This window comes from Solea solea, chromosome 19, assembly GCF_958295425.1.
Source record: "Solea solea chromosome 19, fSolSol10.1, whole genome shotgun sequence".
In the NCBI taxonomy this organism is placed as follows: domain Eukaryota; kingdom Metazoa; phylum Chordata; class Actinopteri; order Pleuronectiformes; family Soleidae; genus Solea; species Solea solea.
The window spans coordinates 6,977,989-7,000,810 of record NC_081152.1 but is presented as its reverse complement, the minus strand read 5'-3'; the positions used below and the strand labels follow the sequence as shown (position 1 = coordinate 7,000,810).

Sequence of the window (22,822 nt, the reverse complement as noted above, 5' to 3'; positions counted from 1 at the left end):
CAATCCATTCTTAAACCAGACCTCTTTAGCCCAGGGTTCAACATTGTTCACTCACTCAAAAACTCTGCTCTGTTTCCATGGTCTAAGAAAAGTTAGGTGGTGATTGTTGGAATGAGGGAAGCAGAAGGAGGGCCTTTATTCTTGTTAATAGGGCGTAGGTGGTGTGCAGTAGGCACTGAGGCTAAGTGGAGGTAGTGCTGGCAGCCCAGAAACTCCAGGTGATTGATTTTCTTTTTGGAGGCGAGGCATGTGGCGTGCACATCCGCTGTTTTTGCCTGACACCATGGTGTGACTGTGTGATCTATGGGCCACCTGTGGCTAGGACTTCTGATTTATACGATGACATAGAGCTGACTGTGCCAGTGTTAGTAATAGCTTTGTGTGAACCACAGCCACTCAGAGAACAGTTTCACTCCGCCACATAGACATAAACCCTTCCACAAGCCCCCGAGGAGGTAGGCAGGAATATATGATTGCACACGTTTAGGAACAATCAGTTATATATTGTATACATATATATATATATATATATATATATATATATATATATATATATATATATACATGTATATGTATGTGTGTATTTATTTTTAACTAAAAAGATACACCAAGGTATGCCCATTTATATTGAAATGAATCACAGTGATAGTGAACGTAGAATAGTGGAATATTACAATACATTTAGCTCAGGGTTGAGGAGAACAATGGCATGTTGGCATGTTGCTAATGTTAGCTCTAAATCATGTCATCTAATATAATACTGGCAGAGCCTTCCCCTTCTTTTATTGGAAACCCATCGTACTACAGACTTGACAGACCCTCCACAATCTTGTTCCCAGTAGGATCTATGTTGCCATTCAGTGCACACAATGAAGAATGTTTGCTCACATCTAAATATTAGCACATATTAATTCATTTTTCTTTACCGTTCGTGTCTTAAAGTAAATATCACATGCTTTATTTCCTTACTTTTTATGAATGCATCAATTCATTTTGTCTCCCCTGTAGTCTGAACTTATTATTTAAGTAGCACAGAAATGTCAGCTGGAGCGCTGCTGGTGTCCCCTGAAACCGCCGGTGCTCATGGAAGGGAACATAATCGAGACAAAGAAATTGAAAAAAGAAATCTAAGTCATGGCATTCAGTAGGTTTCACAAAATAAAATTAAATAAAAAAAAAACTTTGCCTTTTTGGGGAAAAAAAGAAAAGAAAAACAAAATCATAGTTACACTCATGGCAGGTGTGCACCACTAGCACATGTATGGCATTTACTTTGCCACTGGGAGCAGTAGTCATAAATACAGCATTTTACAGCCTAAGTACCACGATATCCTACAAAATATATAAATGGATGCATGTATGGGAAACAAATTTTATGAAGGGATAATTTACCATATGTATAAATAGTCAAAAGGGAAAAAAATATACTCAATATGGATAAAAAATTAGTACATTTAAAGACATAAATACATCATAATTCATAATGAGAATGGACATAGTGTTAGGCTATATTGTTTAGTGCAGATGAAGTATCACGTGGGACATTGTGGTACCTTTGCTGTTGTATATACTTAAAAAATTGTTAATTCTTATATTTCATTTGCTGCATTTTGAATCTGCATGCTTGTGCCTTTGAAGGCCACACAAAGAAAGCTGTATTCATGACTACTGCCCCCAGTGGCCAAAGAAATGACACACACGTGCTTAGTGTTGCACACCTGATGTGAGGGCAACTATAATTAGGCTTTTGTTGGCTCTCTGATGATACCGCAGGGCCGATACGCATTGGTGTATTTTAATGCAGTAGCCTGATTAGTAAAGGCTTATTATTTAAGCATTTTTAAATCACATTCAGAAATTCTGAACATTCAGAGCCCAAGAAATTAACCCTGAGGCTCTCCACATGACTACATTTCCTCCAATTCCGACCTAAACCTTATTATTGCTGGAAAAAAAACAACATTCAGACATTTTTCATTATTTTTTTACATTTAGAAGAACCACATATAAATAACAGTCAAGCAAAAACATGGATGTTAAGACAGTTTCCACCTTACACTACACACACATTGATATTTGTTTAACTCCCGTCAGTGACGTACAACATGCGATTTGCCACTTGCTGCATATTTATAAAAGGAGCATCAGCTCAGGATCACACTTCACAGTCTTTAAGAACCTAATAATTTCAGTCTCAAAGCGTTCGAGGTCTGGCGTCCTCACATTTCTGCAATGTCAATTTTCCTCTTGAGGGTTTTCTCAAAGGCTCTTAGTTTCATAGGCAGTGTATGTAACCATTTACTAGACTTATGAGGTACGGTGAGCATACAAGTTTAATGACCTGCCCTTATGCTGTTGAGACGAAAAAGATTGAAGAGCTTGACTGTTGACCATAGCAAAAGTCTAGCCTAAATAATATGAATAATATTATATAATACTGAACTGAGTTGACATTCAGTCTTTTTTTTTTAAAATGCTTGACTGCAAGAAGGTAAAGTCCCTGAGGGAAACTATGACTTAATGATTTCTTTGAACCTTAGGTTCACAGTTGAAACTGAATTATGTGCGCGTGGAATATTAACATTAAGGACCAACAACACTCTCCGCCACTGTGAAGAACCTACACATATTTCTATTCTACTGCTGTAGACCTTTTTACCTGAGGATGTTAAATGTGGTAAACACAAAGTCCTCTGAGAACTGAAGAAAGGAGGGGGTTTCTGTGTCATTCTAGTGAGGGATGTGACATAAACATGTGACACAATTCACTTCAAAGGAATAGATGAGACTCCAGAAATTCAGCTCATCAATCTGTGGAAAGAATCCAGGCGTTTTGGAGCATCATTAGAATTGTACAAGCAGTGACTCTCACAATATTGTAGTACAAATGACTATATACTATGTGTTAAAGCAGAGCACATTCATTATTGATGCTTGTGCAGAGGACTATTGTTGACAAAGTCAATAAGTGGTTTATTTCTCCACTTCATTTCATTAATAAAGATTAAAAAAAAGAAAGCCTTGATCAAAGATCAAAGATCCCTGAATCAGATTTGCTATGAAAACATTCTCTTAATGCGCAAAGCTTTTGACCATCATCAGGGTAATCTTTTATTCATTGTTTCTGTGCTTGTGAGTTCTCCCACATGTCTTGGATCTGCAAAACCATTAAATCTGAAGGACTAACTGACTGAGGCAAAGCGAACACTCGTGTCCCAAGTATCAGACAATTTAAGTATGGCTGCAGGATAAAAATGTAACATTCACATCTTTTTAGGATTAGATTGTATTCCATTGCATTGTTACATTTAGTTATGCTTAATTAGCATCAGGAAAAACCGACTTATCTACCGCCTCCACAGCCATTAAAAGACAAACAAGATGGTCGTTTGCTCTCAAATGCAGGATGTGTCATCTGATATCATGCCGGCAAAGTGCAGCACAATGGGAAAGGATTGGATTAACAGTTAAAGGACCCTTTACATGTACTGTATGATGTTAGTGTGCCCATTATGTCCAACTCAGTGTTTGGCAGAATATTATGTTCAGGAGCGCTAACTCAAAGAAATGTAGGACAACAAAGTGTTTGGGGAATTATTCAAAGGGAAAGGGAATAAAATAAAAATACAACATACTCCATAGCTTCAAAGTAAAACACAAGTAATGGTTATACACGCACACTAATTAGTATTTTTTTCAGATATTTTGTAGTTAATGCCACTTGTCCAATATGGTTTACAGACACTACTGTAGTCAGACTCAAGTCGATTTTATTTCTAGAGCATATTTAAAAACAACTATATTTAAAAACAATAAAAAACATAATAGTGAAGGCCAAGGAGAAGAGGTGGGTCGTTAAAGGTGATTTAAAATATTTGAAGGGGGGGCAGATTTAATTTCCATGGGCTATAAATTAATTTGTTTGTTTTCAATTAATGTCTGTTCTTTGCAAACCCAAAGATATTTAAATTACAATGATATAAGACACGGAAGAACAACACATTTTAAAAAAACCAAAAAAACAATTATTTTTCTTATCCATTATTCCAATAATTCAGCTACACTGGGATGCCTTTTATTCAAACAGTCATATTCATACTATGAGCAAACGGCAGGAAATTATAGTTATATCAGAAAATACTCCCATAATTCCATTATAGCATACGTGTCCTCTCCGTGCCATGGTTGGTGGAGGTTCAGAGAAACTACAGCAGATAAAGGTTTTTCTCATTACATTCAAAACCTCTTGGTTACTCGGATTTAAGTGAGACCACGGAATCGCACCAATGTGCTTGAGGGTTTTAAATTATTTTCAACTTGCGAGGGCTGCGTCAGTCAAGAGGAAAGAGAGGTTAGCTGTGACTCGATGGCTCCTCTCACTTCTCCCATTAGCTTCAACAGGCTCCAGTTGAGTGGACAGCATCTATCTGAGAGGTGAAGACGTTCGCTATTAAGCAGATGGTCACTGAATTACTTGTTCTGTGACTCGAACCCACAGGGATAAATGTTTACTTCATCGAACAACTCGGACCGATAGAAAGCACACCTTGTTGTGTGCTTCAGAAATAATTCACCCATGTGTAATGGAGTCGGGTTCAGAAGCAAAACATCAAAACAAACTCCATTTTTTTACTTCAGTAAGAAGAGGAAAAAAAGTGCACTGCACAGAATATGAATACTGCACTTGAAAGTTTCAACTTTTTCAGAACAATAGATCTTCTTGAAACACCTAAATTTGCCTGGATTTTTCAAACTGGGCTCATAAAATCCACGCCCCTTGTGTTTGTGTTAAGCACTGTGGTGTCACTGATTTTTGTGAGCCAATGTAAAGACTCCCTGACGAGAGCTAATTACATCGTGATGCTAATTGTTGTGCCAGTCAAGGCTTAGCATTAGGAGCGCAGACACACTTACCCATACATACACTAACAAACATGTACCCATCAACTACATTACAGTATGGGAAATACATTTGCACATGAGGAAGCACACACACACACACACACAAAGCAGCCCTGTTAATGCTCAACTGCTCAATAACAATAAAACCAGTAATGACGTCTGGTAAAAGTTTGCCTTTCAAGCTCACGCACAAACATGCACCCACCAAAACTCTCCTGAGATTTTGCACAGATACTTTTCACAATGGGTCATTTCTGTTTCATGTGTGTTGTTGGTTTTTTTTTTTTTTGTGTGTGTACTTTCATGTGTCTCATAGTGTGAGTGTGAAGCGTGGGTTAAAGCTCCATTGCCCATGCGAAATGATTACGATTCAGCTTGCTGTGCCTCAGAGGTGTATCACGTTGTTATCGAGGCCAGAGAAAGGCCAGTGCAGTTTCTATCTAACGATTCTGTAACACTTGAATATAGCTGCAAAGACTTACCTTTGATAGAAGACCCTCAATCCCCTTATATGACTTTGAAAGGTCTTTGTGTGTGTGTGTGTGTGTGTGTGTGTGTGTGTGTGTGTGTGTGTGCGTGTTTTTAGGCGTGCATGACGGTAAATGGAGCTAGACTATAGCAAAGTGGTGAGAGTTTGTACGAGTATGAGAAGGAGCGATATACCGCACGCCATCCAAAGTACGGGGTGTCTGTCCATACAGGGTCCAGCACCTGGCTGTGCATCGGTGCCGGCCAACTAGGGCAATCTTTAAAAATGACCTTTCTGCAATGAGCATTACATAAAGAGCTGCAGGAAAGAAAGTGACCATGGTAGATCACAGAGGTTACTTTGTTCTCTGCCAATCCTAGCACACACATTCATCACAAGCCTTCCCACAGGGCTCTTTGTGTTTCACAGAATTCACCAGAGTGCATTATGGGATGAGATACCATGTGGTGAGAAAGAGGTTTTTTTCACCCATGTGTTTCCTAAAGTCCCTATACGACTTTAGTGCACCAGTAGTGTGTGTTGTATCGTTTTCCAAAGCATATGGCTAAGTCTTGCATGCAATTCTACTTTTGGTTGGTTTCTACTTTCCACAGGATTTTAAACTTGACTATTTCAGAGGTACATTCGCACATTGTCATGCAGTCAAAATGACTCTGACAACCATCTTCGATGGTGTTCGAGGAAGGTCTGACATCTGAGATTGCTTTTAAAAAGCACCGCCTCTACAAGCTTATGACACGCGGTCATTTTCAGAAGACAAATTATACGAACAAATGAACTAAAGTGCTTTAATTTGATATTTTCTCCATTGTCACAGAAAATCACTACATCATAGACTGAAGTATCCCTTTATGTATTACAGGTGTGATGTAACTTTGACAAAAGTGAAAGAGTAAAAGCCTCTGAATGTTGTTTTTTCCTATGGAAGTCTGATAAAATCTATTAAGAATTACCCCTCTGTGATTTTGGGACACAACAGTAACTGGTCGTAATGCTAAGAGCGTTTTAATAATAAAAGTGCTACGGTGCTATTCAGAATAATGCGTTCATCGATCACTGTGGGCAGCCGGTCGGTGAGAAATACAACAGGAGAACAGCGAGCCGCGTTTTCCCCTTGTTCTTCATCCATGACGGAAATTAGGCGCCTTCTTCATATCACTCTAGCTTTACTTGTGTTTACACAGATATATTACTTTTCTAAAATACCTGGAACAGTCTGTGCTGCTCTTCTCAGAATCACTTCATTACCTGACAAATGTGTGGCCTTTGAAACAAACAGCATTTCAATCCAACACGGGGACGGCAAATGCTGCCACCGACCAGTTTAAAAAGCAATCATTATAGAATGTAATGAAATAAATTGAAAGCGCTGTGTGCCAGAATGTTTGTCACACTTAGAGAGATAATCACAGATAATTAAAAGTATGCTCAGTGTTTTAGTCCACGTTAATGCCAACAGACGGGCGTTAACTTCACTGTTACCAATGCAAATGTAAACGTGTGTTCTTCTTCTCCTCTTCTTCTCAATGTGTTGCAGCTCCTGTCAGACAGCCAGATTAACATGGTGAAGGTAGTCAACTCGGTGAGCGACGCTCTTAATGCCATGCAGAAGGAGAACGTGGGCCTGAAGGCGCGTGTCAAGGCCGACTTGCAAAGGGCACCAGTCAGAGGGGCTCGTTTAAAGGGCTGCTCCAATGGTAAGAGAATTGAAGGTTACTTTGATTATAAGCACTTGACTGCGGAGATGGAAATCTTCCCGTGTAGATTTGTCTGTCTGCCCCTCTCCGTCTCTGTATATATAATTCATACATCACTGGGTAGCTGTGTGTATATTTGACATTCTGCCGCTGTTTTCTGCTGCATGTCGTGATTCCTCCCAGTGTGAGCAGGACCCCACCACTCTGTAGAAATCATATTCCAGTGTGATCTGTCTGTCATCCATCTTAACCACATATTCATCTAACCCAGCCTCTCCTGGCGATATCAGTATTCTTCCCTGGGCTACATCTCATCCACATTATCCAGTGGCCTTGGTGGAGATGTGGAATTTTTTTTTTTTACTGTACGTGAGAAATGACTTGTATGTCCACTGGGCTGTGTTGCTGAGAGATAGAGAAAGGCCCGAGGCGTCATCCCATTGGAAGGCTTTTAACCAAGGCACAGTATACCCAGTGGCATTCTCCTGTTGGATTTGCCTTAACATCGGTAGGCACATAGCGAAGGCCGGTCATGTACTGCATTCACTATAGAATAATATAGTAAGAGAGATTCTGTTCACGTTTTTTTTTTTTTGTTAGAAGCAAGACTTGAAAATCTATGTTTTATACACCTGAAAACATGAAGACGTAGCATGTGCTAGGAATGTGTGAAGGTAGAGGTATATTATTCAGACTGTCTGGCTAAGTTTTCCTCGAGAAACTGTAGTTCTTTACATGAGACACAGCGTTTTAGTTTAATTGATAGAACTGGGCAATTATCAGGCACACCTCCCACCGATCAGCTGTCGAATAAGTGTCTCTCTTTTTGAAATAGTCCTGCTGAGACAATGTTTTCCAATTGAAATACGACTTTTTTTTATCAACTATTAAATCTATATTATACAAACATTATGAATTAATGACAGCAATATCCATTAAACTTTAGGAGTGTAGAATGAGACCAACTAAATCTTTACGTTAATAATCCACACAGTGCTGATGTGCAGAAAAACCCAGACATTGCAAAGAAAAACCCTTAAGTGATGAATCCCTTACGGTTTGAAATAAATCTCATATTCCTTTAGTCTGGTGAATTATTTAAAAACCTACTACCTAAAATAATAATAAAAAAATAAAAAAATGTTGCCATGTTGATGATTTGTTTTTTTTTTCACCCGGGAAATGTAAAGGGATCTGACTGCAGAACTGTCCGTGGTGCTGAACCTTTGCAATCAATGCCTCATTCCATGCTTCCCTTACATGTATGTTGTTTTTCTCTTAAGGCAGTTACTGGGAACACAGTAGGATTCCGGTAGGCAATAAATAATAAATCAATCAATTGAAACATTTTGATAGTAGCAGAATTATTAGCGGTACCATAGATCAGTTGTGTAATCATGTCTTCAAGCTTTAATTTGTTTTCTCTTGGCTCTATGGTAATTATGACAACAACAGAGACAGAAACATTATCGTTCCCCATTGTTAAGGCATTCATTAGCCAATTTATGATCTGCGTAGTATTCACCTCCCTGTGCGCGGTGTACGGGGAGAATGGAGTTAGACGAGGATGCAATGAGATGTGAAGCAAAAGTACACTTCTGAAAAGGTCTGAGCAGATTTTAATGATCACCTTAGTGCTGCTGTGATTGATTTTTCACATATTTAGACAAACACAAACTACACTTTTAATACAGGCAAAAGATATGGGAATAGCCTTCTTGCATGGTGCTGAAACACAGGAATGATTTGCAGTTAAAGAAAGAAAGTTAAAGACTTGCCTTGCAGTCCAATTTGTAGCCTTTATCTTTCATGTAGTGATGGGTGTTAATTCAGTTGAACTTTAATTTAATTTCTATTAATTAACTCCTCATTAGATTTACATTGATATATTCAGAGCATAACAATCCTTGAGCTGTGTCGACACCATCCTTCAGCAACCATTATATATATATGTATATATATATATTATATTATATTATATTATATAAATGTGGTGTGTGCATTCACTGTACATTAAGTCCAGCAGATCTTTAAAAAGCTGATCTCTGCAGATTTCCACACGGAGCACTCAGAGGCAGTTACTGCAGCCTTGACATTTTATCTTAGACCTTCACTGAAGTAGAGAACAGTTAGAGCAACAATAAAAACATAGCACCCCCAACAACACCTTTTTAAAATGCTCATATCATACTTAACATGTCACTGATGCATCCAATAGGAATCATAGTAATTCTGTAATATATACATATATGATAATTAAAAACCCTCTGTGAAGGCCCCATTTCCATCACTTTATTAGATTCGACACTTTTTCATTTTACACTGAAGGGATTTATCAGTAAAAGTTGGTATCATTTATCAGCACTGAGCATTTCATATTTTACACATTTTGCTGCCATATAAATTATTCATATTTTAATGCGCTTACACAGAAGAAATGAAGCCAAATCATAAATATAAGTACGGTGCAGGACACAGTCACAAATTGAAGCAATTGTCCTATCAATGTCTATTTCAGTAACGCATGCCATCACAATCTTTTTCAAATCATGTCCTGCTGCTATACAGTAAGCACTGTAATTCACCAAATACACAACAGGAAATGTACAACTGCAGTCCCTTTTTTGCTATAATCTATACTCCCTACCAGTTATAGGAAAACAACTAAAACCTATTTCAGCTGGAAACAGCAAGTTCAGAGTGGCAAAAACTACTGAGAGCCCGACTCATTTTATGCTTTAGTGTTTTCACTGGACTTGTTGTCAGTAGGAATAGTATAAAACATCACCCCCTCTGTCCTGTAACTGTTTATAAAGCGCAGTTATTTTAGAACTGGGATCTGTGAGATCTATGGACACGCAGCAAGGGGGACCATTCAGGAAAACACTATACTTTGTCACAAAATGCTCCATATCTACAGGTGGGAAGAGGCTCAGTGTGCAAGTAAAGAACTCAGACTCAAAGGCAGCCAAAGGTTAAGATAGAAACATGGTTTACCGACAGGTGTTCTGTCTCGTCAAAAAAAAGCAAGAGGTGCAAGACAGGTAAAGGCTGAATACATCACAGGTGGAAAGATTACCGAAATATTCTACTCAAGTAAAAGTACCACTATTTTGAATAAGTAGCTTAAAAATGTACTCAAAGTAAAAGTTACTTATTAGTTACTTTTTTTTTAACAAGGTTGGGGTTCTTGTGTCGTGCAAAAAAAACCCACACATCTCACAACAGGAATTGTTTTTAATTAAAGGCAAACCTTTACAAATGAAAGTGCTGACAAAATAAAATATGTAAACACATAATGTGTCAGTCAAAATGGGTCAAACGCGTTTTAACTTCCTCACTCACTCAGGGACCTTAATTAGCGCCAATTCACCATGTCTTCATCATTCACCTGTCCTCATCATTCGCCTGTCTTCACCGTTCACCTGTTATTAGTCAGTAACAGACACAAGTAAATGTAATTCATTACTTTCCACCTCTGCTACTTGCAATCTGCTCAATATCCCATTTAGAAGAAGGCAATAAAAGTAGTCTGACTTGTGATGTGATTTATTCTTAACAAGATGTAGATGCAATGCACGCTGCATTAACCAGATTCAAAATTGTCAACTAGCTCTACCTCTGCCCCGGTAAAGTGCAAAAGGCAGCAGAAACTAACATTATCTTACTTTACTTACAAAAGCAATTTTAGGAAATGGATAATACATGTGCTTTTTTTCCACTCAGTATTCAGATATTATAGCTCAGATGATGCATTCAGATGCAGATCCATGTCACCACCACGTGGAGGTGGAACCACAATAATCCATAATTGGCATCACGGGCTAACACAGGCATGAGATTAAATTGATAAATTGCCAAAAATGGCAATTGCTAGTGTGGCAGCAGACTTAGGGACCGTGGTCATGATGTGTATGCTGGAGAGTTAGGAGAGTGGGATGTGGTTCACTTTTGTGCAGGAGGTCATGGCTGAAGGTGGTAAATGGTAGTGATTCTGAGACGTGATAACCACTGTAGGGCAGGAGGGAATAGCAGCCTCTAATATGACAGGAAACATGATGCACTAGCAAACTGGAAAATACAGATAACATGAGAGTAAGTGTTGCAGTCATGACAGGAAACTCTGTCTGACCTTATTTTTTTTTAGTAGAAAGATGATTTCCTTGTTCCGTACACCAAACGTATTCATGTAGTAAGCCAAGAGTAATAGTGTGATCATGATGGGAGTTCAAGAAATGTTTCTTTCAAAGGATCATTCCACTTGAAAAAAAAACAACTCTGAAAGCCTTTGTTATGAAGGGCGAAATCCTCAAATAATGATGATATTGTCTTTTTTTTTTTTTTTTTTTTAAGTCCCTTGAAACCGAGACGGCTTCAGTTTCCTGTGATAAAAACAGGAACTGGGAAATTCTGCCATTAATGTGTGATGATGAGAAAAGTCTGAGCTTATTAAGGGATGCTTACACAGAGAAAACGCAAAGGCTTCAAGGCAACCAGTCCATGTCAGGTAGGGACAATTTTGAAAAGAAAAAAAAAAAGTCTCCTATGGACTTTTCAAGAACTCTTGTGGCCGTTTTATATTCAGGAGTTTGACCCGGTGAAGCCTGGCATGCATAATCTATGACATTGTACTCATCACAGAGTTCCTCACTTGCTTTCTGGGGAATAGATTTTGTATCCCTGGTGTAAGACGAGTTTCTCGGTCGCAGACACGGGTGCTGCAGTTCTGCTCGGCTGTAGTGTACAAGCCCCCTGTCTCTGTCACTTCTTTGCACTAAGTCTTCATGAATTCTCTTTTAGTCTGTCTGTTATATACTCTCACCACGGCCCGTGCCGTATCACTCAAATGTATATATCTCTCCTCACGAAGCCACAGTTCTTCTTCTACTTCTTCTCCCTCTCTGACTTTTGTTTTCGTCCTTTGCCTTCAACTTGTGTTATGTGTGTCTCTGTGCCGTGTATCTGCTTCTTTTCTTTGACAGTGAGTTTTTGTTTGGATCTACTTGTATTCTGTCTTTTTTTTAAGTTTCTCCCGCCTTATTCGCCTCGTCTTCCACGTTCTCTACTGTCTCACTGCTGTATCTGTTGTTTTTCAAGAAAAAAAACAGATTTTTTTTCTCAAATAGATTTTGAGAGGACAACTTCACACCATAGAGTCAACCTAATGTCCACTGTGCCTCCCACCTGTTTTCTTGTGTGTTTTCAGACTGATTTTACTTTAATTGCTGCGAGCACTCCTTGCCTTTGTGAGCTCAATTTATTTTCCTGCCTCTCCCCAGGCTCTCGCCCGCGTGACTGTGGCGACCTGTACGCCAGTGGTCAGCGAGAGGACGGCATCTACTCCGTGTTTCCTCTGCACCACCCTACAGGCTTTCAGGTGTACTGCGACATGACTACAGATGGAGGAGGCTGGACTGTGAGTCAGAGCAAAACACACACACACACACACAGACACACAAACACACCAACCCACTTTTAAGTGAGTTGCAACTAAAATAGAAAACATTAATTCATTTTCACAAGTCTTATAATGGAGATGGAAAAAGATGACAGGTGAATCGGAAGGTGTTTGATGTTTGCTGTTACAAAACGGGTTTTCGTCACAGACTATTCAACCGTGTCAATAATTACAGCATCAAGAATCACACTCATCAAAGTTTCACCCAAGAACAGTGAAATCTTGAGAACTAGTTTTAAGAGATCCTTTCAGAAAATAGTGCCTTGTTTTTCATGCTGGGTTTCGGGAAAACAGTTTATTAATTAATCAAACTCGAAGTGTGAATGTCAGCAGGTGGAGTGATGAAAGGAGGGTGGATAACACACTGTGCGACAAACAAATGGCACATGACGATGAAATAGCACTGATTTTATTTACACACTGTTTGATTAACTAAATAAAGCATTTAATAAACAATTTTTTGTATATAGCACCTTCTAAGGCACAAACAGAATATGGGTTTGTGTTATTTTTTTTACATTTGTGATTTGCTTCAAACTCACGAAAAGAAACTTGACTTTTCTGACCCATCATTGTCGACCAAAGTCTGACCTATTTGTGTTTTGCGTTTCTTTGGCTCTGCTCTTCATATCATGGTATTTCGAGAAGGTCTGCAAACAAAAGGAGACTTCATAAAGACATTTAGAGTTCCTAAATCCATGCGTTTCTTTCTCGATTAAAACGCGCGTCGCTCATCTGGCCTCGCCAACGTAAACGTAGCTGTTTGACTGAGACGTTATACTGGAAGCACGGCGTCTTTTGGGAATGAGAGACAGCGAGGTGAACAAACATTGACACAGAGCTGTTTGAAGTTATATTTGGAAGTGTGATTTAGACGCATTTTACTGTGTGCACTCACACACACACACACACACACACACAGCCTCTTGCTGGTTACAGCCGTTTATTTCCCTTTGTTCTAAAGTGTCGTGTAGCAGCCCTCAGGGAAAGCAGAGCAGTTCTCAGTATAAAGAACCTTGTAACACTTACAGAGTTTGAGATTTGAGCTCCATAATTCCATCACAACTTTGTTTTTTTTTACAGGTTGTGACACATTCTTACATCTTTTTGAATCCGTCCAAAGTTATCAAAAGACTGAATTATAACATCTTTTGGAAATCTTATTTATTATTTATTAAAAAATAATTGAAGTGGTTTAGTCTCCATGAAATCCATCTCCTGCATTTAGCTCTAAACTCAGCTTATTATTCTCTATTCTTCATGGATTTTTGTTGGATGATTTGAGGATGAAAAACGTGTCCCCTACATGTTTAGTCAGAGGGAACATTTGTACACCTGAATATAGATATTTCGAGATATATTGTTGAATAATTTGACTATTTTACCATAGTATAAAATAGTAAGTATCGCACCTTTAAACAATATCCAAGGATGATGAGCGTATCTAGTTTTCCTCTTCATATTTCATTTCCAACGATCAAACTCAAGCCCAAGTCGCCGTTGCATTGGCACGACAGTGATTTGTGTGTGTATGTGTGTGCACTTGTAAATCTGTGACTAACCGTATGAGATAGGCAAGGTCATAGCCTCCTATCACCAAATAAAGCAGGACTGTCAGAGTGACAGAGTGCTTACCACGCCATGATGAACGGGCGCTACATACCGGCCTGTCAGCGTGTGCATGTCTGTCTTTGCATGAATTAATGCCGGTGCCACATTGTGTGCACGCAGACATGGTTGCAAGTATTCTTTTTATAAGTTCTTTTTTCGTTTTTTTTTTTTTTTAACACAATGAAGAAGCAATAAGCCACCGCTCCTTGCATATCATCCTGTAAAGGGATTTATATCGAAGCTCAGATTAAAGTGATAAAGCAGTCGTTAACTGATCCTGCCAGGTGTGTTGAGCTGATTGTAATAATGCTTTAGCCTCATTAAGAGATCAGTGTGGTGTGAGCCAACAGAGGCAGGTAGGGAGATGGGATGCTTGGTGAGTTAAATGGCTTACTGTCAGTCTGATGGCCGGGCTTAAATAAGGAATGAGCCATATGTGCCACCTCATTAGCATACTTTGACGTAGCAGCAGCGGCAGCACTGTTGCAGAGCCTGCGACAGACAGACTGAGAGATGAGCAGGCTACTTAGTAAAGGGAGGGAACAGACCCGGACTCAGACAAAGAAACAACACAAATCTGATGTGGGGAGAATGAGAGTCCGACATACTGCACGTACAGTCTTGTATTAAGTATCTAAAAGGGATACTTGAGTAAAAGTACAAGTATCTTACCAGGAAATGACTTAGGTAGAAGTTGAAGTCACTTTTTTACTTAAGTAAAAGTCTTAAAGTATATGACATTGCACTTAAGTATTTTATTATTACTTATTAAGTATAAGTCATTTCCTGATATAAAGGTTCAGATACGTGAATTTTGTACTTAAGTACAGTAACCAAGTATCTGTACTGTGTTACATTACAACACTGTGCACAAAACAGTAGAACTTTCACTTTTTCAAGCTTCAGTTCCGACAAGAAAATCCAATCTTTCTTCTGTATTTGCAGTAAAAGTAGCCCTGAGGGAGCGTCGGGGGTAACGCAGCAGTCTTAAGTAATGGCGACAAGAAGAGACTGGATTTAGGTGTCAATCAGCAGAGCTGTAGAATCACTCATTGGTGACCTTTTGGGAAACGTCTGTTCAAGTCTCTTCAAACAGAACGTCTACATCGTCCAAATTCACCTGCAGCTCACCGAGCGTCTGTTCCTGTATGAGCAGTCGTGTTATTTTCCCCCATTTTCCATACATGCTCTGTATGACCTCACACAACCTCCCGCAAATATCACACAATCCATCTTTATGCCAATACGTAAATGGCTTTTTTTTTTTTTTTTTTTTTAAAGCTGTTCATTAAACAATAAAATGTATGTATATCATCATTTATTAAAAATGCTGCCTTATCAAAAAAAAAACTGCTGCCTGGTTTAAGTAGTCATGTCATTTCCCACAGGCCCCAGAAACAAGAGATGATGTGAACTCACCTGTCAGGTCCTTTCAGCGGGAGAGAGGGGGAGAGATAGAGGCAGAAAATGTATGGTCGTAATAGCTTGGAGGTGCAGTAGACAGGAGGGATAAATCTCTACAGTAATGTGTATATAGCCTATAGTGCCCAAATTTCCTTGGTTATATGGATATAGCCGTAATGCGGAATATGAAGTGTGTGGAATATGCTGCTGACATCACGGAAAACACTTGCACAGAAGGTATAGAACTCAATATGTCTTTTTCTTTTTCAGCTTTTTTCTTGTACAGAAGGCAGACAAAAGTTATCTTTTTACTTTGTGAATATCTTTGGTTCAATCATGAGGAAGCAGGGACAAGTGTTAATTACAGAAACCTGAAGTGTGCTATTACTTTTTTACCATTACCATTTTACAGTGTTTGCTCTGTGGGACTGAAAAATTATATGAAGGCAGGAAACATAAAATCATAGCATGTGGTGGGGCTTGTGAGGTGTATACAGCCAGGAAATCCTTTGAACTGAGAAATGTGATTTTTTTTTTCCTTTATTCAAACACAAACTATGGAGTTGAAAAGAAATGTGACAAATGACAAAAAAAAAAAAACTGAATTCCACGACACTTTTCGCCTGCTGCGATGGTACTTATGGTGACTAATATAAGCATATGTTGAGAAATGACAAATGCTTTGTGACATTATCAGTTGAGCATCTGACAAAACACCGGCTACATGTTCACACTCAGGTCAGTTACAATGGGAAATGGTGTAATAAATGTAATGTAGAATATGCTTTTCTAGTCTTGCTGACAACTTTGAACGCTTTACATTCCATTTTGGCCGTTCAACTATTCACACACATTCTAATATACTGTTTCACATGCTGTGGGCACATCAGCCAAGAGCAATTTGGGGTTAAAGACAACTCATTCTACCACAGCTTCCGCTATGTCCACATGGCCTCTTATTTATTTAATTTCCACTTTTTTTGCAGTAACGGTTGCTGAAAAATGTTCTATATTCCCGTGATTCATAACGGAACAAAAACAAATCGCCGAGACTGACTGGAGCTACACTAGGACTTGAGCTAACTATATATTGTTGGAGAGGAAACATTTGTACCGGTTGATGTGGCCGGTTGTCAGAGGAAATTGGTCTGTTAGTGTCCGCGATCATAACTCACGCCCTGTAGAGTGTGTGTGACCACAGACGTAGGAGGGATGATAACAGAGAGGACATAAAAGGAAAGAGCTGTCATTACAAGGCCCCAAGGCCTTCAGCACACAGACGTATACAAACAGAGCCCAAACCACACATTTGCCCTTTACGTCGACAGATTGATGCATCAAATAATCAAAGAAGCACAGTATACATGTCTCCATTTTTAGTGCATCCATATGTGTGTTTACTGTATACGCGCTCGAGCCCCTCTCTCTCTCGGATGAAGTAATCCGCTGGGAGGATGTGGGCTGCCTCTTGCCACAAAAGGGACATTTCAATTTAAACACGGTCTTAAAGCGTAGAGTAATGTTTTCTATTATTACGATTTTATTTTTTTTGAAAAGGAAGGGACTAAAAATGACCCGGGCATAAATAATGAATGAGAGTAGATATGCAGCGGAGTTGCGTTATCAAATGGTGCTTTTATCAGAAGTACCGCAATCACTCTTAAATATTCAGCTCGGCTAAGAACGGAAATGTAAAAGTTTGTGATTGAATGTACGATTGTGTGCATGTTGAGTCCGTCTGTGAGGCGCGGAGTGCCTTTTGAGCATCTCAGAGTGTGTTGTAGAGGTTTTTCTGGATCTCTATCTGTCACTTAGGTTCTTCAATATTTCATGTCCGTTAGTTTATTGATTTGGAAAAAAAAGAAGAGGATCCAGGATGGATGTTTTTGTACTTGAGTCTTATCTGTAAGTACTTTGTAAGGCAGGGAAATTGAAAAGTACAATCTAACTTTTGTCCCAAACACAATCCCTTTTTTAAAAATGTTTGTGTATATGGCTGTGTACGTCGATGAATATGTTTTACTTATTATTATACGTATTATTTACCGTCTGAATAAGGATGCTGGGCTGGCATCTATTTTTTTTTTTACCCTCATTAGCTCACATTGGCGGGGGGGCAGTTTATTGTGTTGCTGAAAGAGAGCATGAGCTGTCTACTGGTGGCATTATCACAGATAGTGTCAGACATGTCCTTAGGATATTAGTGCCATTAGCTGAGGCTGTGTGCAGGTTATTGTGAGGGGAGGTTGCAAAGGTGTGTGAGGGCTGCTGCTGCAGGAACATTCTCTGATTTTGATCATATTTCATATTCTCTCTCTCTCCTCCATAAGCCCAAACATGAATAGGACTCCCACCAATGCCACTGCTGTTGAATGGTTTATATCCAATTTTCCTTTTTACCTACTATAATCTGCATGTGAAAGAAACATGACACTAGGAAAAAAAAGGTTTTACAGTATATTATATTATGCTTTTATAGTCTGATCAGATTTCATTCCCATTCCGGTTCATACTCGCACACATGACCAGTTGCATACGTATATACCTGGTAGCAAGGACAATGATGTCAGCAGTGCTTGAAATTCATTCTCTACATTGTATTAACCGCTGATGTTGTTGGCTTCTGGTAAGAGATCATGTGATAGAAGAATGGCAAAAATTAAAATCCAATCCAACTTCATTTATAAAACACTTTAAAGCCAAAGTGCTGTACACAGACATGACAAATACAAATGTAAATAAAAAATAGTAAAAGCTATCTCAAACTGTGTTAAAAGCCCAAGAGAATAAATGTGTTTTAAGAGAGGACAGCACAGTTTCGGAGCAAGTAATAAAAGCACAAGAAGAATACCTTATGTCTGATAATATTTGATCAGGATGCATATGTGGGTGGCTTTGTTTTTTTAAAAGCCTCATATTCTGCCCATTTAGATAAAAAAAACCACTTTTTTTTATTATAAACACCTCAGATATACTGATATTGTAGCAAAAGTGATCCATTTTAATATTTACTTTTATCCTGACTCACACCTACCAGTTTGAGTAAAAAAATAATCCTTCTCCTCAGTGGTGTTTGTCATGCCCATACACAGATGTTTTTTTTTCAAAAGCCTTAGAAGATATCTACTAATATGTTTGCCTTACGCAGTTCAAACACTACAGCGAACCAGGTTTCTTGTTTGTACATCTTAAAAAAAAAATCAGGTTACTGCTGAGAGCCAAAAATAATCCTCTCGTTCACCGAAGTACATGTAAATACATAAAGCGTGCGGCAGAGCAAAAGCGAGATGGTGTATTTGCGATTGTGCGATTGTGTTTCTCCTTCTGTTCTCGTTTGCTGCCGCTGTGTTCAGAGCACATCTGTCTTTCTGATAGGATTATAAAACATCCCCCCAACAGATGTTAGCGGCCCTTTCTGAAGATAGAGATTCTGCAGAGTGCCGTGGATTTACGAGTGCTTTCATCAGACGTTGTTGAATTTGTCACCATATCATCAATATTCTTAACAATGTAATCAAATTGTTGGCAATTCCTCTGCCTGCTTCTTTTTTTCTTTTTTTTTTTCTTGATCTGTTTAAATCTATGAAAGGGCGTGTGAGGCTGGTTTTAGAGCAGCACCTATTAGTCTTGACACTTGTATTTATCTTTTTTCTACACTGTTTTTATGTATGACAGTCCGTACGTTTGTGTGTTTTCTGAGTATTTTAGTGTGTATCTAATGGCTAATCTATTAACTGCTCTCTGAAGATGTCTCCCATTAACTTTATTTAGTCAGTATATAGAGCCGCAGCACTCGGTGACATCTGCTGCCAAAGCACCACACATATAAACATAGTGTGTTCACAGTGTGTACATGCCAGGAGCTAACAAGCTATTGGCACCTTTCCTGTTTTTCCACCCAGTCATATGCCAGACTGTAAATCTGCCCCAATCAGCTTTGGAGTGCTTGTGGTGATTCTTCGCCTGCTCTGGTGTGTCAGTGAGGGTGTCGCTCTCTGCAAACAGTGAGCTCCGAAATAGTTGACAGGGAGCCCGCTGAAGAGCTTAAGGCAGCTTGTTAAGTCGCTTCCATCTCCTGCAGAGATTACAGACAAGCTCAATGTGATCATGCCAGTGCAATAGCCCTTCAGCAAGTGTTGGGTGCGATGGATTGGAGATTTGGTCGTTAATACAATTTGGGCCGTTTTGATTGACTTATATGTTCATAGGCGTTCCTGATTTATTTTTAAACAACAACATATTTAGTTTTTCCTTTGACGAATTCTAATGCGACGACCACAGGCGTCACTTCTCTAAAGAACTGTCACAAATTCCTTGACTGTAGAGCGGGAGCACACGAGACGTTAAACTGCCAGTGCTTTGTTTATAGGGCCTTGCTGACACAGACGCTCTGAAGAAATGTGTTACAGCAACCACTGTCCCCCTCAATGGTACTTTCCTTCATCTGTATGGCCTGTCTGCCTCTGCCTGTGCTTTACTGTTGCATCGATAAAATGATGGCTGGTGGTAAAAGAACCGTGCGGGCAATGCAAGCTTCTCTGCTGTGCATTGTTTTATCTTGTTAAATCCGTCTCCCATTTCTCATGTGCGAACATTTGAACCAAACTATGTACATGTTTCAGATGTGAAAAATATCAGCGTATATCTGTACATTTACAAATCCAAGCAGCTCCATTACGCAGATGTCTTGACTGCATGTTCAGTTTATCTGAAAAAGGATTGAAGGAGGCTACATCACCACCCGTCATGTTTTTTTACACTCACAGTGTAACTGCAACACGTTTCAAAATTCATCGTGACAAATCCTTGGTTTTTCTTTTCACCAATGTCATTTCTTTTTTTTTTCCCCCAGTTATACTTTCAGCAACTAAGCTGCTTGAGACATGCTTCTGCTCACATCAACACACATGTCCTACGTATGATTGTTATTTTACCTTTACTATAACAAGGAGACATAAATCTCTTTAACCTGGCCAGAGCAATGACTTTTTATTCTGAAATAAAACCATGTTAGACAGAGGAGCACGTCTGTCTCATGTCTTTCTCATTCCAGCCTCATGTGACTCGAACAACTTGAGCAACTGTTGTTACAAACAGCCAGGAGCAGCAACTGACATCACCGGCCTTCATAACAACCCAGCAGAGGTTAAATACCTGCGTCTTACTGGCAAAGCCTCTTTAATGAGAGATTAATCATCCTTAAAAGATCGAGACTTTGTTCAAAACCTGGCATTACTGTCCATCACAGGTGATCCAGTCAGTTCACACCTGGCATTAAAAGGTGTCTACATGTGTTTCTTACGTGACCACGAGAGATCAGATCTCTGTTTACAGACTTCCATCATTTATTTTTGTGAAGACAGTTATGTTGTCAGACTATAATGGACACAAAAAGTGTACCTCAAAACCTCTTGGGCATGTTCTGTCCAGTGTTGAGTGGACAGAACAACATATGGACACTGTACTACAACAAAGTCCGGTTGTCCTCAGTTCAACAATCCCTGGACAGTGCCGTACACGGTGGTACAGAAAGGACAGTGATGTGGGGGAAGTCTCCTCTGGGAGCTGGCTTGTTTTTGGGCTCTGTGGTGGTGTATGTAGAACAGATTGCATAAGGAATTAATTAGCTGCAAAGAAAGAGGGATGAAGTCAAAACACCGCAATATGGAGACAGACTGACGAGAAGGTTCCAGAGATAAGAGAAGAGAGGAAGAAAGGAAGAACTGTCCCAGAATATTTTCCTTTCATTGTAACTCTGCAGATGACGAACAGAGAAAAAAGTCGTTTGCTGTAGAATTAAATGGCAATCAATAAAAGCCTTCTGAGAATTTTCTTTTGCCATTTTGTTCACATTATGTCTACATGGTTGGTGACTCAGTATTATTCTAACTATTATTAATGAATCCTGTTGTATCTTAGTGATACTAGTATGAGGTGATTTTGTTATTTGTTACTAGAACAGAGGTGCACTCTATTTAATGTACTTGGACAAACCTATTTAAAACATCATTTTCAATATTTGGAACTGCTCTGGATTCCATTAGCCAGCCCATTATGTTGTTCACTACTGGTATACAATATGACCACAGGCCAAAGTCACTATTGATTTTGTAGCTCAGTTTTTTTGGATTGTTCTGTACTTAATGTTATGAAACACGGTGGCCTTGCAAAAAAATATTTTTTCATAAAATAAAAATTACAAATGCTGTGTCACAAATGCAAGTCTCAGTCAGGCTGTGGCTACAACATCATCTGCCCTCACCAAACTCTCAGCTTGTGACCTTGACGTAAATAACTTTAATGTCAGCCTCGGCCCTCTAGCGAGACACTTGGTGTAAGAATTTGTCAGTTGTGATGTTAAGCTGTGTCCCAGTGGAAACCCTGTTGTCGCGTGTCGAGGTGATCGAGCAGCCGAGCGTCGTAAAAACTGAAGCACGTACGATTGTAGCAGCTCCCTGGTCCCCTGTTTGAATGTGAGGTGTGCTCTGTCTGCGCTTCATGTTTTAAGACGTTATATTACATTCCATATATGTTACATTATTAACTGTGCGGCACTTTGGTCAACTTTGCTATTTTACATGTGCTTGTAAACAAATGGGATTGGATTAGACATAACGAGTATGTACTACTGTGAACATATTGGCTTTAGAAACTAAGCAGACCTACTTAATGCATTCATGCGACACATAGATGTTGACACTGACGTAAATACATAGACACACACACACGCCCACATTTTATTCCGGACAGCCGGCTCTTACTAACCAGGAGACTTGTGGTTCCATCCCTGTGGCTCCTCCAGATCGTGTGCAGAAGTGTAATTGGGCGAGACATTGAGATTGTAAAGCACTTGAGTGGTATTCAAGACTGGAAGAGCGCTACATAAATTCAGACTATTTAGGATTCACACACTGTATGTATCTTTGCATTAACAGCACTCCCCGTAATCCCTGGGTTACATCTACCCCCACTGCTGGCTTTGCTTCTGAAAGTGTAACTAAACCCCTAAACCACGTTTTGCAGGTGAAAACCAGTGTATATGTGCATAATGTCATTTGCCGACCCAGGTGCAAATCTTCAGAGTTTAGTGTAAAGTACTGAGCTACTGCATTCAGATTTTGCCATTGGCTTTCTTAGTCCACTCTTGTTTCCACTCCACATCGCTATCCTTGGAGCGTGATGTGAGCGATTGAGAGGCTCATCAATGCAGACCACACCCCCGCAATTGCTCCCCACTCTCCCTCCCTCCCGCCCTCCTCA

General features: G+C 39.3%; 1 protein-coding gene across 3 annotated transcripts in view; it reads left to right on the top strand.

The window, feature by feature from the left end:
- Positions 1 to 22,822, top strand: part of fibcd1b (fibrinogen C domain containing 1b) — a 145,913-nt gene that overhangs the window by 83,683 nt on the left and 39,408 nt on the right. For all 3 annotated transcript variants that reach the window (XM_058617425.1, XM_058617423.1, XM_058617422.1), the window contains 2 exons: positions 6,930 to 7,089; positions 12,369 to 12,505. In XM_058617425.1, coding sequence (XP_058473408.1) covers positions 6,930 to 7,089; positions 12,369 to 12,505 — 297 coding nt within the window. The remainder of the gene's footprint in view (positions 1 to 6,929; positions 7,090 to 12,368; positions 12,506 to 22,822) is intronic.